Source organism: Netta rufina, assembly GCF_964035555.1.
Source record: "Netta rufina genome assembly, chromosome: 12".
Classification (NCBI taxonomy): domain Eukaryota; kingdom Metazoa; phylum Chordata; class Aves; order Anseriformes; family Anatidae; genus Netta; species Netta rufina.
The window spans coordinates 21,707,856-21,725,286 of record NC_140135.1 but is presented as its reverse complement, the minus strand read 5'-3'; the positions used below and the strand labels follow the sequence as shown (position 1 = coordinate 21,725,286).

The window sequence follows — 17,431 nt, the reverse complement described above, 5'->3', positions numbered from 1 at the left end:
TAGAACAAGATGTAGGAATGTTTTTGGCACTTTAGTGTCTGAATTGTTGTGACCACATTTAATTGCAAATTAAATGCAAAAGATAGGCTTTTTCTTATCAAAAGTTGTGTCTTATTCCAAGCTTCATCCCCCATCCACTACAATGCCTCTGCTTGGACTTGGCAGCTTTCCTCTTGCTTGCTGTCTGATTAGAGGGTGAAGGCTCAGAGCCTAGATCGTACAAGCCATCTCCTTTGCATGGCCTCTCTGCGGGGAATACAGAGTGGTTGCAGTCAAATGGCACTAGTCCTCCCACATCTCCCTCCACGCTCTTCCATGTGTCCGAAAAGGACAAAAAACAATTACAGTGCTGTCACCACAGGGCTTAATGACCTACTGTGTCTAGCATCTGAATTGCTGAGTTCAGGCACTGTCATGGTATTTGGCACTGTGAGATAATTCCTGCACAGAAGCCATAGTTATTTTGGAGGTAGATGTTACTAGAACTGCTGGTGGAGGCTGTTTTGTACAAGGGAGGTACAAAATGAAACACTGGCTTGAGGGCCACTGCACATACCTGCACGTTAAAGCAACCACCACTGGGTCAGACAGATACATTTGTGCACATAGAGGACAAAGCTGTCAACTGAGAATGTGCCTTGCTGGAAATGGTTTGTGCAACCCCCCTGCCCTGCCCTGCTTTGAATCATCCCTCCCCGTAAAGACTCATGTTGCTTTCTTACTAAAAGAAGGAAGGCATGATTAGCTCAGACAGCTGAGTTACTTGGCCCAACATACCGTGATGACAGCTGCAGCCACAAAGACTGACTCTCCGTCCACCTGGACATCATCTCCAGAGTTCAGCTTCTCTTTCAATTCCTTGCAAGTCTTGGCATTGGCAGAACGTCTGAAAATGCCCCTAGTGGAGGGACCTTCATGGTACAGCAGGAGCAGCATATCCTAAGAGAAAGCTCAGTTATATGTAAGAACCTAATACTTTATCCTGTTGTTTGTGTATATTATCCCTCACATAATTAGTGTAAGACCTAGTCAGCACTGGGAAGAGGACAGACGTAGAAGAGGTTTGTCATGACTTGAACAGCGACAAGAGCCTTAGTTGCACGTACAGTTCACATGGGCACTCCTATCCTGTGGCAAGCGAGAGTCCAGTGGACTCTTGTAGTGAATGAGATTTAGACAATGTATATGTACATAGTCCACTGACACCACAGGCAAATGTTGGTTGTCTTCTTTAAATTCTTGACCGAACGCATCGCATTTATGTCAGAATGAACAGCGTAGGCTGCTCTTTACCATGATTGGCTTGGGAAGGATCCCATCAGGACAGACAGAGGATAGAGACAGGCCAAAGAGCTTCCGTGGGGTGGTAGGTGACTGTGAAGGAGGGCTGTTTGTGGGTGTGCTGGTGCTACGGCGCAGGGCCCAGTCAATCAATGACTTCTTCCTCTTGGTGTGTTTCTGCAGTGACTCTAAAAGGAAACAGATCTTCATTATACACGTGATTGTCCTTCCTACTGGCCAGTGAGTGACCTGCAGGGGAGTCAGAGTTCCCAGCAAACCAAGAAGTTTCTACCATCTCATTGATAATAAATACACTGTTAAGGGGGATAGGCAGGTAGAAACCACTGCAGTGAAAACACTTGTTCATCTCTCAACCATCATCAGAAGTCTTACTCATTCACTGTTCTTTAGGGAACCTTATCATCTATGCAATGTTTTGAATGGCTTGCAGTTGAAAGCTACTCAGGAACTGAGAGCTAATTCTGAACATTTGCACCAACAATTTTTTAGCCCCTCTGCAATCCCATCCTCTATGCATGCAGTAAGGTATGAGAGTGACTCTGGGATACGTGTACAATGCTTGGAAGAATTTGGCACTGCCCCGTAAAACAGAAAAATCTGTCTGGTTGTGAGGCACTTCTGCAGCTCCTACCTCTCTTCAGCTGCAATGGAACTTGGAGCCTGGGTTTCAGGACAAACTGACACTGTTTTTCTTTTGGAAGCTGCTCAAGGAAGGAGGCTTCTGACCCATCAGCCAGCAGGGTGTTATTGTTGGTTCCTTGTTGCTGGTCAACAGAATCTCGGAGACAGTTCAATGCGATGCTGAAAGGATGCTCGTGCCCTGTGGAACAAAGAGGTGTGTAAAGGGCAAGTAAAGATGCAGACGTGAAAACAGATTTAAATCTGGGTGCGAGGAAGCAGCCACATCCAATGGCTCTTACTGCAGCCAGGCCTTTAAGCAATGTTGCTCAAAAGCTCCACCTGAGGACTAAAGAGGCTAGGGTGCCTCTGTGCATGTATGATCATTGCTTTACAAATAAGTTCATTAAATTAAACCTGGCCAGCTTCATTAGCAGCTCTTCAGCACATTATGGTTCAAGTCCTCAGTAATAGACTTTTGAACCCCATTACACTAATAAAATACTGTAAGCATTGCTCTGTGCTGCAGTCAGCAACCTATGATAGTCTAGTATGTACTGGACAGATACAAAAAATAAGCATGTGGCATGAGAACTTGGAAAAGCAAACTTTTCAAATAAACAACCTGCAAAGGGCATTGCTTACGGTGGCCCATGTCTTTGTGTGATCAGATCAGTATTGGATTAAAGTGGAGATTCAGAGGACAACAACTATAAGGAGCCTTATGAAACAAATTGGCTTTGATCTTCCATATAAAGATTTTCCATAAAAAACAGTTTCATTATTTGTGAACTGCAATGAAATGAAAGATAAATAAGTACCAAAAAAGTTAGACAAATATCTTATCTTCTTCATAAAAAGCTTACAAATCACCAGTGGATCCACCTAAAAATTCTGCATTCTTCTGTTATGTCTGCAGGGGAAAGCTGCTCAACTGCTTTCCCCTGGACCTAGCATGCTTCTGCTGAGTGGCCACCTAACTGCAATGACTTGTTTTACTTCTCATAGGGCCTCAATACAAAATGCTGAGAAGGTGTCCAGAGACGCTCCTGATGATGTTTGGATGGACATCAGTGTATATCTCTATCACAGGCAGTGAAGGCAGACAGAGGCTGCCCCAGACCACAGGCACTGTCTGTAAGGAGCAGAAGCCTTCCAAGACGTACTGGACAGAATGACCAGTCACCAAGCAAACCAACCTGAAAGCTCATACCAGCAGCCAGGGGGATAGGAGCAAGCTTTCTTCTATGTCCTACCTACAGCCCCTTGCATCACAAGCACCAAAAGGAAAGAGATTCTTCACCCAGCTTAAAAATCTGTAAATTTGGTTTGTCTACTGAGAAGTGTCACGATTTCAGATCCAGACATGCACAGATTTGCTTGAAAAAGGGAAGTAAGTGTGAAGATACTCAAAGATGTCAACATACCTTCATTAAATGTGTATCCTGACACCATAAGAGCCAAGTGACATTCTACATCAGCTTGATACGGTCCCCCTACAATTGCTTTTTTATGTGAAGAATGCACTGTTTCAGATATTTCTCTGCTACATACACCAGTGTCATTTTTCACTTACTTCTGTGGTGCTAGAATTAAGAGAAAATGGGAGAGCTCTTACCAATGAGAGGGTAAGCAGGCTCATCTTTTCCTGAGATCACCCAGAGATGATGGTCATTTGTCCTGCCCTAGTGGTTGAAGAACAGAAAAGAGAAAAATATCAGGTGAAGCGGACCAGGATGAGGATCCAAGGAGTTGCATTCTACTCAGAAAACAACAGAGAGAGATAATGTCTGAACAGGCCAAGAAGCAGCAGAAGTGTATAGCTAACTGCAGGACACATGGATGGGAGGGATGGGTGCTCTGGGTCATGCTGTCTGATAGAGAGTGAAAGGGAAAAGGTTCAGAAGAAGAACAGACTGAGCGCCATGAGGTTGTAAAGCCATGTAATGGTTTCCTGACCGTCCACCCAGTAGGCTCTGAGTGAAGAAATCCCTTGACACAACCAGAGAAGCACTACCAGTCAAGTCGACATGCTTTTTCAGGAATGCTGGTGTCCCACATTGTATATGGAGAACACAGAGCGCAGTACCATTTTCAGCCTCAACAGTCCAATGCATTTAGGTGTGGCTGCCAGGTCAGATTACAGATTGGCATATTTGGGTTCTTGCTGTCACAGCTATTCCCTACTTCCCTATCCCCTAGCATGCCACAGCACTGCCATACTTGTATGATGTATTGGCATCATGTGTTCTGCAAGCTGAAGAAAGATGAGAAATATTCATGTCTCTCTTAAGACTGCAATGATATGGAGTATGCCCAGACACTTTTTCACATAATTACACATACGCATATGACACAATAGAAGTGATTTCCTTTTTACAGAAAGAGAATGAGCATTTTCCAGGACTATTTTAGCAACGTGTTCCACACCTTTCCTTGGTATTATATTACTGGACACCGTAAAAGCTACCAAACACTGTAATTGCTGGACCATTGCAATGGGAAAGACTCATCTGATAACATTACTGATTTGTTCACTATTTCATGGCTATATTAATAATTCTTTGACAAGCTAGACTCAAGCCTAATGCTGGATCACTTTACAAAGTTTGAATTTAATGTAGGAACATAAGCATGAGCGTCTTTGTAAATTTTTGCATCCACACAAACCGATTTCTTCATCTTCTAGTCCAGAGAGTATCAATGTCTTACTGGTTAACTACAGCAAATGTAGACTTATTATCTGCACTGTCCTAAAACCTATCTACAGTGTATCTGCAGTGTCCTGAAACCCAGATGTTACCAGCTCCCCTAGCTAAGATCTGGCAAATCTATGCAACAGTCACTTACAGGAAGTCCAATCTGTAGAAGTGTCTTCTTCATCACACTCTCTGCAGTTTCCACATTGGACACATTGACTGCAGTGGTCTAGAAAGAAAAGGAGAAAATGTGGGAAGCCATTAAGAAGGCATGGAGATTGGTTGCAGTTTCTTGTAGCTTGAAAATCTGGCAAAAAATATCACTCATCTGTCTATTGTCTGTCTTTCCTAAATGTTCTAAACTAAATGTTTAGAACAGTTGCATTAATTTGAACTACATTGGAATCATTGTTATAGGTGATGGTTATACATTGTGAAAACTATTGTCAGCTATTTCCATCATTGGTTTATTAGAATACAAAGGCTTCATCCTGTAGAAAACAAAAGAACTGGGTGGTGTTCAGATACTGTATTTGATCACATTGGTATTTGACAACAATGCCATTGTTAGTTCAAAGGGTGAACATGGCATAAAGCTAATAAGTCAAAATGGCCTGGGGTCCCTCTCTGAAAGACAACTTGCTAAAAGGTAAAGGTGACCCACCAAGCTTGGTGTCAAGCCTAGAAATAAGTGCTATAAATATGAAGAGACCAGGACATATTCTAGTAAAATAATTCAGGAGAGTAAGCCAGTGATTCTTTCAGGATCAGTATCTTCACTTACTGCATTGAAAATAGGAATTACTGGTCACTCTACCACAAAGCATCACCAATATTGAAGTAAAGCAAAAGGAGTACAGAAGCCAGCAGCCAAGAATAATTTTAAGACTTTAGTATTCTTTGATAAGGGTCTGGATACCTCATGATTTCCCAAGCCAAAACCCTCTGAGTGGGCTTCCAGCAGGAAGTATGCAGCTACACAGATATGCACCCTGTAAAATCTCTTCAGGTGGGACTTGAATTTTAAACAAGGATAGCTGTAGCAGCAACAGCTGCTGTAGTTTTACTTACAGAAGAACAGCTATCAGCATCCAGCACAAAGATTTGAAGGGTTAGATTCTTCAGATATTCATTCTGTTTTATCTCACTGATATGCCTGAAAGTCAAAGGAAAGAGAGGGGGGGAATATAATTTCCTAAGGAAACTCAAGAAGGACCCTAAAGTTTGAATCCAAGAGATGCAAGAGAACTGCTCCTTGGCACTGCAATAAATACAGAGCAACTACAACAGTATTATCAACATGCAATGTTTACAGAGTGGTCATGTGCTTTTACTAACTTATTAATCTTTCTTTGAGGCCACAGGCTAGGAAAACTCCACATGGCAATGCTAATGCAGATAGACGTGCCTAACTTAACACCTTCCATCATTCTTTGGATCGTTATTGTTCTCCAAGAATCGGGAGATAACCTTTTCCCCTCTCTCTACACATACAAACACTTCTGCCTGAATGTTCGTGGAAATGACATATAAAAACATAACATTAAAAAGAAACAACTGGAGCCTCCAGATGCCATGAAATACAAACTTTAAATCAAATCAAAAAAACATCTGAAGAATCAATACCAGTTACGACATTTCCACAGTGATTAGGAAAGCCAACCTCCAGCACCAAAGGAATAAAGATGCTCCAATAATAATATCTTCTAGTGGAGTTCATATTTTCTGGACTGTAAACACTACTTTTGCTTTCACCAATGGATTCTACAATCAGACTTCAAAGGTAGATTTTTCAAACAGTAGCTAGACACTCACTGTGCTGAAAATCAGAGAGCAATCTGATATCAAGCATGACAAATTTCCTGAGTATTGTAGAGGAACCACCCCGAAGAAGGATAAAAGGAGAGTCACTTACCATAGTAATGCAGACAGCCATTGTTCCTTCACGTCAGCTGAGCTGAAGATAAAAAGGGAGGCAGATCATCAAACAAGTGCTGAGTGGGTAACAGCCTTTGGAAACTTTACCCAGTTTCATTTATATATAGCTGTAAGTCAAAGTTCCTTCCTGCAAAGCCCTGGAACAAAAGCACAGTCCTTTCCTACTTCTGTCCTATTTCAACAAACAACAATAATAACCATGACAAAAAAATCCCAAGAACAAACTAGACTACATTTCCCGCCCAGGCTGGCATGTGTTCAGTTAAGGAACAAATATCTTCGTGTGGTTCTGGAGTTAACTCATTTTGTGGGCCTTTATTATTTTTGTGGTGACCTTTAATTACTATTTTGTTTCTACTATTATTTCCTTTCCAATGTCTGCTGTTCTTAGAAGCTTCTGCTGCCAACGTGGGTTACCCAGGTCTCAGTGACATGAAGGAATAGCAACTGTTTTTGAGTTTGGACTAAGACAAAAAATGACTGCTTGCATGTCAGAGCATGAGTCCTAAGGCCAGGAATCCATCACCCAGAAGAGACCATCCTGACCCTTGGAAATTATGAGGCAGCAAGTGTGAAAGTAGGGTATGGTTCCCATTTCTTTTCCCACAAGGACAGCTGCCCCACAAAAGGAAAAGCATCACACTAGATCAGTCTTTCTAGCCAAGTCAGCAGACCCCTAAGGTCAGAATGACCCTTGAAGATTGCTGGCCTCCCAGTTTCGCAACAGACTGTGAAGCGGAGATGCCTGAGCTAGCAGTGACCTGAGCTCCTTGTGGATATACCAGCTCTAGATTCAATTTGGCCAGGCTAGACTGAGCCCAAGCTAAAAAAAAAAGTCACACTCTTTTTGGTGAGCTTTATGAGCTCAGGCTCAACACTTGAATAGCCTTTCAGATGGCATTTGAACATGATCTGGTTTCTCTCTAGCCTGCTTCACACTCTCCTGCATTTCTGATGTTGGGGTTAGCAAGGACTAAACAGGTCTGGACTGTGCTGCTTTTGCAGACCTATCTTGACAATCCTTGTCATCTTTACAGGCTATTGTTGTGGGCACGAGACATCCTGGAAGATGACTCCAGCAGCAAGGTTTACCCAGAAGCTGTCCATGCCACATTAGTGGTGCATAAAGGAATTTAATCCCTGAACAAAGCCATCTGGCATTTTCATTAATGTAACTAAACCATCCTTTGAAGTGAAAAATTCCCAAACTAGGACTAATCTACAGAAATGCCCAGAAAAGTAGTGGATGCCCCATTCCTGGAGGTGTTCAAGACTAGGCTGGATGTGTTCAAGACCCTTGGCAACCTGATCTAGTAGGTGGTGTCCCTGCCCATGGCAGGGGAGTTGGAACTAGATCTTTAAGGTCTCTTCCAACCCAAGCTGTTCAATGATTCTATGAAATGTCTGCTGGCAGGTGCTGAAACAACAGGTATGTAGGTTATATGATGGCACAAGCCAGTTTGCTATGGCTGATTTGGATGCGATGTTCCAGTATATTCTTTGGCAGGGCCAGCTCTTGTTACAATACCACTTGCAAGGCATGGTCCTCTAGTTTAAAAGTCTCTCATGGACTAGCCTGCAGATAATTTTAAAATACGACTGTCTCCCAAGATCTAAATTTTTACCACACTGCCTAATGTGAGTCATGCACTCAATGGGGAGAAGGGCTGTGGTAGAGTTCAGGGTCTTGCATCCTCAGTCATCATTTCTCTTGACACATGGAAGACTTGGGCAGCTGCCTGGTTGGAGAGAGGTCTGATGTCTGATGTGATACCTGAAGGTGACAACATAGTTGATGATAGGCCAGCCGATGACAAACGAATTCTCAGGACTCATCTTTTTCTCTGTCACTTCACTGAGACAGGTGCCAGTCCACACTTCACTCAGATGTACCTGCTTTTTCAGCTTCAGGCTGGCAGAAGACCTGCAATTCAAATTATGAATTTCTTAGGCCATATTCTAACAACTATGCCTCCAACGTTTGTTCGTGCCACCATCCTGTCCTGCAGATACAGCAACACTAGCAGTCCTCTAAAACTAAATGTCTGGGGATGTGGAGGCCCTGTAGGAAAGTTTTGCAAGTGGATTTTGGTGTTGGCGGCTCCACTTGTGGGCAATGTGTTTCACTAGAGCCACAGGCAGGTAATGATTTGGGCTAACTATTGTTGTAACCATGTGTTACATGAAAATGTGGCAGAAACAGTGAGACCAAGAATCTGTTTTCTGTACTTACTGTCTCTTACCCTCATGTGATTTCTTCAAGAAATCCCATGAGGAATGGGGCAAAAACTACCTTGTCCTTCAGAAAAATGGAGTGAAACATTAATACCAAGAAGAATTTCTTTAGGTGGAAGGGGGAGACGCCACATTTTAGATCCAAAATTTGCAAATTCCTTACTTGGACTTGGCGATGATCAGCATGTCACTGAACAAGATCAAATGTCTCTCCTGGGTCTGTAAGCCCACAGTTAGCTGTACTCGCTCATCCAGGATGAAAGTGGAGCCTGGGCTGCTGAACATCCAACTTGGCAGCCCATTGTCTGAATGGGAAGAGGAGAGGGTAGTTTCCCTGGAAGAGGACAAAAAATTGTATGACTGTCAGCAGCTTTTCTCATAAGGTTTTGTGACTGAACACTGGTGACTGTTTTGCAACAAACAGCCTGTCATCATCAGTGCAGACCATACACCAGGTCCCACACCATCATTTCCTGGGTCTACCCTCACTCTGCAGGTGGGATTGTGCTGAACTAACAAGCAATAGTTCCTGGCTGAGTCTTGTTCAAAGACCTTGTTTGTGTACCTGATCCCGACTGAACTAGCTAACCTCTGAGAAATGGCCCTAGATTTATGTAGATCGAGAGTAACAGAGATCCTCCTGTCTCTACACAGACAAAAATGTGCACCTTGCCTGCAGGCAAGGGTGCATGTAAAAGATACTTGCCATCCCTACACCCCTCTGCAATACTTCTCTAGTTGGAGGGCAGTCTCTATACAGGCAAATCAGAAAACACATGAAATTTAGGGGTACTACTTTTGACATCATTAGTCTAACTCCATTTCCACTGATCTCATAACGAGGCCTCTTTGATTTCATGGGACTGAGGTTAAAGCTAGCTATTAACTGCTTTTGAAAATCATTCCCCAGTTACGGAAAAACTACATTCTTCCCTCCTCACCACAGTCACCAACAAGTGAATTCTTGGCTTATACATCTGTTGCCACTGCAAGTGAGAAGTTAAATCACCTTTAAACTTGCTATTAAAAGCTTTCCATGTGCATTAACTTAGCAGTGGGAGCCACATCATCACACAAGCTCAGCAGTGGACGTCCTAAAGCTGGAGGAGTTACACAGCTTACACAGCAGGACAGCAAAAAAGAATATCTCACCGATATTCTGGTGGCCTAAGCAAAGATGGCATTGTACCAGCTCCTTCTACAGCAATCCATCATGAGAAATGTTTAAAATTTCCCTCCCTTACGAGCATATTCTTCAGCCAAATAAAGTCAAGAATTTGTTTCTTTCTCTCTCTTTTTTTTTTTTTTTCTTAGTGCAACTTAAAGGAGGGAGAAATAGCAAAGAAGCCACATAATTTGGTTAGGAGATGACCAAATGAAAATCAGTCCTGATCTTTATTTTAAATGATCCCGCAAGATTGACCTCAGACAGTTGTTTCAGAAAAGCAGGATGTACTATGCATCAATTACCTATGGTGTAACATAAAAGGTGTATTTTTCAGAAGGGCTGGTCAGCATCAAAATGTAAAGCAGTTCAGCTTTATCAACTTTTTCTTATAAAGAAAAAAAAGATCAAACTAGACTAATACCTCAGGAAGTGTTATTTATAAGATCATTATTAGTGCAAGGCAGAAAGGAGCATGGTGTCCCCTTAGCTATGTCTAGTAGTTACATGGTGCTGCAGGAGGAAGAGAGCATGACATTGACTAGGGTTCAGTTCCCATGTAAGGACAAAGGAGCTCAATTCATAGCTAGCACTTGATATTTCAGTGGAAGATTTGCAAATCTGGCATGTTTGTACCTAGCTCTATCTGCTGACACTCCTGGTGCTTTATATCTTAACGGGCAAACCATCAGGACAACACTGGATGACTCTGGAGCTGCAGGCAAGAGAGGGAGCTTTTCATGTTAAGGTTGTCACTTAACCTGTCCACCCAAGCTAGTAGCAAGAGGAAGCTGCTGTCTTCTGACAGGGGACATGATTGTCCTAGAGGAAGGATGGATCCTCGTACCTCTCTCAGCAAATGGCCAGAGATGATGCCACACACACAGTTCTCGTAGAGACCTCCCAGCACTCCCCTTGTTACCCAAAGCAGCTCCCAGCCTCCTCACACTCCCAAGTGAATTTGTATCTGAAACAGAGCCAAATCTCAAAGCCAGCCCTTCCCACAGACAGGCTAGCAGGCAGAGCAGAGGGCAGAGAGGTCTCCTGTGGAGAGTTCCCCAGTGGAGAGTCCCCCTGGTTGCAGGGCCAGGATGTGTCCCCAGGGCTGCCTGTTCTCCTGACAAGACTTGTGGCTGGTGCAGCCTTCTTCTCCTTGGAGCAGCTCCTTCCACACCTGCTCACTTGGGGACTGTTTATGGTCCCTCTCCTATTAATCCAAACTGCAGCCCCTCACTGCAGTTAGGACTGAGGGGACGGGGATGACTGCTCTCACCCAAATCAGTGGACATTTGCAGAACACAGGCAGGCCCATATGCAGCCTCTCTGCACTGAAGTCCGCTTTCTGACAATTTGCAATTGTGCTTCTCACCCACAGCAATGCACTGCTGAACAAAGGAGGCCCTCATGTACCAGTCTCACTTTCTAAGACATCAGTTGTTTCATTTCTTAGAGTACCTCTGTTCACCTTCTCATACTGCTGCTTGCTGCGGGTTATATGGCAGACTAAACAGCCATGAATCTGTCAGCTAAACACACGTTGACTGCCCAGTTAGAATGGCACAGGAAGTTTGTCTCATTTGCAGCTCATGTCATTGTCTGGCACTTTACATCCTCTGCACTGCATTTTTAAAGTATGTTGCAGTAAAAAAGAAAATCTTCCAGATGTGTCCACAAACCAATTGCCCTTGACACTGTTAAATTAATTTTAAAAGCAGTTTCTTTTCAGCCTGTATAGGCAGAAAAGTGAAAAAGGAGTCCGAAAGGTATTTCCTTTACCTGGAATGGTACTTTGACTTGCTGAGAGCTTTAGTAATGGCAGAAGGCGTAGATCGTCTTCTTTGGACTATGGGCTTCATCTTCTGCAAGAGAAAAATACTTTCCAGTTAGTTTGGCCACCTTGGAAGCAGATTTGCTTACTGCACTCTACAATTTCTCTTTTTATCTTGCCAAAATTTATCATACCTCACCACTGAAAGCCATGATGTGAGACACTTTCCCTTCCATACTTACTTTTCAAACACTTGTAAAGTCTCCCATTTATGTGGGACACTTAAATCTTTCCTACCTTGAAACACTTCCAGTTTTCACAGCCAAAATTCAAAGTAATGACATGAAATTAGGCAGAGAAAAAAGCATGGGATGAAGGTCAGGAAAACTTCCTAACACTCTTACCTAGTAGACAGTGGAATAGTCTTTTAAGGAAGAGCAAGGAAATCCACTTTAAAACTGGACTGGAGAGAGCTATGGACAGCATTTAATGCCACAGGTACCCATATTTTATGGGCTGAAGGAATGGATGAGTTTACTTATTAGATTTCTCTCTCTCTCTTTATTTTCCATGATTTATAGATTCATCAAATAGACTATTATATCCTCTGCAGGTAACGTAACCTCAAGACACGTGTATCTTTTTTAACACCTTAGCCACAGTCTTGTATGACACGTAAATGAGGTGACTGTAATGGTGAGACTTGTGAGTTAGACCCGATAACCATCCATACGTATATGTCAACATATACACAGAAGGTCACGGGTCTTCTTTTAGTTGCTAAATGAATTTTGTGCTGGAGAAAGATGCCATATTTTAGCCTGGGAAACAAATCAGCACTTGAGTGCCTCATATTTAGTAAGCATGGGAAAATCTTTCCCTTACCTCATATCTAATTTCAGCATTCGCTTGTGCTAGAGCTTTAAGTACCAGGAGGTCAAGATTATGTTCAGAATTATTGATCTTCTGACTTCTGAACATATTAAAATATGGAATATCCAAAGAATAAAAGAAACTAGGATTGCTAGTTTAAATCTTGCAGATAAAGTGTGTTCCTTTTATCAACCACATACTTTTCAAACTATGCTGGATGTAGAAATAGTCATTTCATGTGAACTCATTAGTACAATCTCTGAGTACTTTACGCTATTAGAGCTTGGTACCTTATATTAATCATGTTAACATGACATTCTTATGATGTTAGAGGAAGTTATTATCCCCATTTCACTGATGAAAAGGCCAAGAACAAAGGATTACAATGAATTTGGGTGCCCACTGTTCTACACATTGGATCTGCTTTTTCTGCGTAGACAGAAAGGGTGGATTAGGGGGTTTGTTTGAAGCACTCTCCCTGCTCGTTTTTTGCTAGAGCTACAAGGGCTCAGCACATCTATAAGTCTGTCTCCTAGCATTTATGTGAGGAATCCCCCAAATTAAGAACAAGACATTAGTAACCACTTCAAAAGTTGGTGGAAATTATTTACCACACTAAAGGAAGAAAATCTGTGGCAGAGGAGGGATGGAATACAGCTGCCAGAGAAGGCTCATGCTTACTCACATCGCATTTAGTTTACTATATGCTTCTGGACTCCTGTGACAAGAGACCAGGGAACTCAACAGGCAACGGTTTTCTACAACACAGACTGCTGAATAATACCTGATCATGTCCATCTGAGCCCTCCAAAGTACAGGTGGCTTTGTGAAAGATAATGTATGGTCATATAACTCAAAGTTGGAGTAGGGTTACAAGTGCAATTTAATTAAGTCATTTTCTAATGTATGAATGCTCAGCTTTGCAACATCCCTAATGCTCTCCAAGTAGTTTCTTTATGTATGAGTACATATGTAGACTGAGGGACAGATGGACAGCAGTTTCTCCCTCATTGCTTGATATGACCTTGCCAAACAATATTCCTTCCTTGGAAGTTTCACATACAGAACTAAATAAAAATAACATGAATATATATATATATATATATTATTTTAAAGTCCATACTGAAAGAGAACATCTGCCTTTCATAAGTGCTTTAATAAGATAAAATGTTCCTACAAAACATAGTACAGTAAAGCATCAGTCATGCCATATCATAGGGTGTGGTTGCTTGGTGGAAAACCCTGAGTGGCTGTCAGCTGCAAAGGTCTCTTGAATGAATAAAGCAAGCATGCTGGGAGATCTAATGCATCTCTAAGCCAGGGACTTTATTTTAACATTTTGAATGCCACGGCAGAAAAACTTTGCAAGTGACAGAATCCTCTGCTCTGAAGAATCCTATGGCATGTAATAATCACACTGTAGATAAAACAATCATTTTGGCCACCCCAAAACTAGTCTTCTCTGTGGTATAAGGTGGTAAAGAGTACCAATGATATATATGATGTGCGTGTAGCGTACGAGAACATTTTACTCAGAATACATTTCATGGGAGACATTAGAGAGTCGGGATTTACTATACAGCTGATAGAGGGAAAAGTACTGGTGGATTTCTTCTTCTGACCATCAGGAATGGTTCCAGATTGTACCTGAATATTGGCAGCAATGCCCTCCAAGAAGCCTTGTCTTTGCCCATGCTTTCTCCAGAGAAGTCTGAGGACCTGTTCACTAGTACTGCTTCCAGCAGCCACTGGACTACCTATGAAAGCCTCTCAATCAAGACAGAACTTTTTTTTTTTTTTTTTTTTTTTTTGTGAAATGTGACTACAAGACACAAGTTATTCCCCATACTCACTATCTCCAAATAAAAGACTTTGCTCACTGGTTGCACAGAGGTCCAGTTGTCCGATGCAAAACAGACTGTAGGGAAACGAGCAAATTTCTTTCCAAATCCTCATCGAAAGTCTCTGTGATCTCAGCCAGTTGAGTCTCCTTGGCAGGACACCACTGAAATGATGGCCACGAGATCACACAAGTGGCATCTTACTGAGGGAAAAGGACACAGCTGAATGGCATAATCTCATGTTTAATATATTTTATTTGCATATTTAGTAGAGGAATAATAAATTGTTCTGTAGCTGTGTAAGGTTAATCAGTTGCTCATTTCCTCCTTCCTTAGCTATGTACCCCATTTCACGCAATTTTGGTTTGCATAGGCTAGCCAATGTAAATGATGTATCTTTAAGAAGCTGCTGGACGAGGAAAGAGTCTCCTAACACTTTGCGTGTTCTTTCAGTGACATGTAAAAAGTGCTCTGGAGCCTGCTTAAATATCATATGACTTCTAATACCGACATCTGTTGTCGTATGTCACTAATGGAAGGACATTAAAAAACCACGCATGACAGCTCTCTATCATCTGATATTATCTGCACTCTAAATCTCACGATTACAGGACAGGACATGCCACTCTATTCAGTTCATGCTTCTCTGCTCTAGCTCTGCTGCAGAGAACTGGTGGACTAGTCTTGCCTCTAGATGTTTAGCCTAAATCTTTGCAGGAGTCTGGTTGGGCTTTCATTACACCAGGGCCCTAAGGGAAACCTTGTACCACAACCAGCCCTCTAGAATGTTTTTCTTGTCTTACAGGTCATTGACACTACGGACTGACAGATAAAAGTTGTATGAGGCTGAACTCTTGGGTTCTTGCTCTTGCTCGGCTGTTAACGATAGTAAGAAGACTAAGGAGAGTCACCTTCCTGGTGCATTCATTTTTCTGTTAGCAAGTGAAGCAGTACTTTTATTTGCCTCACGCGGTTGTGATTAAACTTAAGCAATTGATGGTGGTAATGTAAGCTATGCTCTTTGAGGTGATCTCTGAACATGTCAAGAAATCATTTGTGAGAATTAAATTGAAATGCAATGTAAGCATTTTCACAGGTGCAACAATAGGAGAAAAATAGGTCATGTTTTTCTTTAACGTGATCGATACTTGCGGCTAATTATTTATTAACATACATGTGAACAGCTCAGAGACCACTCCTGTAACAAATCTGAAACATCACACTGCACTGCCTCTAATGGATGCTCTTCACTAACCAGAACTGGAATCCCTGAACCAGCATAGCCATCTCTGACCAGCAGGTAGGTGGCCCAGATACTCGCTTCATTCCCATGCACTCTATGGAATGGGCAACTCCAGCACCTGCATCCCATCTTACTATATGGATGAAACACCACAAGGCCTTTGTCTCAGTTAGGAGCTTTCTACATGGCCACAGCCTCTTTGCCTTCAGAACTGCTGGAGCCTGGAGGCAGCTGCTGGTGAGCTGCTGGGGCTCACCTGGACATGGGACAGCATCACACATTTCCACAAAAGCAGTATTTTCAGATGAAGAGAACACTTTGCTGTGCTCCGTCATGTTTGAGCCAGGGAGTGTTTTTGCTGGAAGTCAGCTCTGTTCACACTAACCAGGCACTTGAATTAGAGAACACTCACAGGGCCATAATCTGTGCTGTTTTGTTACCACGGAAACAGATACTCATTTACCCAACATACTCTGAAAGTGCTTGAACACTTGCAACACTCCGGACTGTGTTTGTGCATTACTCATCTCAGAGCAGCCAATTTTAGCTGCGTATTTCTTGGCTCTGGGAAAGTTGTGAGTCTAATACCCCTCATTCCAAACCCATGTAAGGCCTGCAATATCGGTTCAATTGGCCAGCACGAGCAGATTCCATGCCCCCGCACCCCTCCCTGACCTCTGTGCTCGAATGTTATTCTTCAGATAGTTAAGGTGGAAGGGAGATGAAAAATAATGACACCTGCTTAGTACAGGGTAGATTTTCCTTCTCTTGATAGCTGGTCAAAGTTTGTAATGTCTGGTTTAGTTCATATTTGGTTTAGCTCATATTCAGAAATAGTTTTTTTTTTTTAATAGTTCAATTTCTCTGCAAAGCATAAATTAAAATATTTGTTTCAGAAACACTGACACATGTTTACAAAAACACCATGTGTTTTCTTGGACCCCAGCAGCTGGTGCAAGTTGACAAGACCAGTGCATTCTGCCAGCAGCAGTGGGAAGCTGCCTGGTCAGTCTCATCCCTATCGGTCAGTGCAAAGCAGCAGGGAAACACATCTCTATCACTCACAGGCTTCTCATGCTATGGAAGACTGTAGGTTATAAAGGCATGGATCAGAGATCCTACTTTTTGACTGAATGTGGGAGCTAGACAGCCAAGACTGACAGTGGGTTGGCTTGGCCATCTGCAAGCCCAGGACTTAGGGTGGTAAGGCACTGGAACAGGTTGCCCGGAGAGGTTGCGGATGCCCCATCCCTGGAGGCATTCAAGGCCAGGCTGGATGCAGCTCTGGACAGCCTGCTCTAGTGGTTGGCAACCCTGCACTGTGCAGGGGGGTTGAAACTAGATGATCTTTAAGGGCCTTTTCAACCCAGGCCATTCTATGACTACCTGCATGGTAAGATGTGGCAGATCTACAGGACTTTGAATTCTATGTTAAGCCATACAATACAGGCTTCTGCAACAGTAGAAACTATGACACAGGGTGGGTAAGCTGGCACAAAACAAGGATGTTTTCCCATGGAAACGTGCTGGACAAAAAGCTTTAAGATCCATTGTGGTAGGAAGAGTTCTCTAAGAGCCATCTTTTCAGTTTACTGGAAGGCACTTCCAAAGCGGTATTTCCATAAAAATGCTTGTTTTCAATGAATCTGCATTTTCCAGGGAAAAAATACACCATCAAAAAGTTTGTGGGTAGTTCTTTGGCCATGGGGTATGTCATCACCAAAACAGATTGTCGAGCCAGTCTGAAAA

The 17,431-nt window shown here is 42.6% G+C and overlaps 1 protein-coding gene across 2 annotated transcripts in view; it reads right to left on the bottom strand.

The window, feature by feature from the left end:
* LOC311213776 (uncharacterized protein) overlaps nt 1–17,431 on the bottom strand; it is a 37,471-nt gene that overhangs the window by 6,693 nt on the left and 13,347 nt on the right. Inside the window, exons 2-12 of one of the 2 annotated variants that reach the window (XM_084294004.1) lie at nt 14,479–14,638; nt 11,734–11,816; nt 8,956–9,126; nt 8,332–8,481; nt 6,535–6,576; nt 5,691–5,775; nt 4,771–4,848; nt 3,539–3,605; nt 1,934–2,122; nt 1,294–1,469; nt 778–939 (exon numbers count right to left, since the gene is read on the bottom strand). In XM_084294004.1, coding sequence (XP_084150130.1) covers nt 778–939; nt 1,294–1,469; nt 1,934–2,122; nt 3,539–3,605; nt 4,771–4,848; nt 5,691–5,775; nt 6,535–6,576; nt 8,332–8,481; nt 8,956–9,126; nt 11,734–11,813 — 1,200 coding nt within the window. In that variant the 5' untranslated portion in view covers nt 11,814–11,816; nt 14,479–14,638. The remainder of the gene's footprint in view (nt 1–777; nt 940–1,293; nt 1,470–1,933; nt 2,123–3,538; nt 3,606–4,770; nt 4,849–5,690; nt 5,776–6,534; nt 6,577–8,331; nt 8,482–8,955; nt 9,127–11,733; nt 11,817–14,478; nt 14,639–17,431) is intronic. The other variant, XM_084294003.1, reaches the window with a different exon arrangement.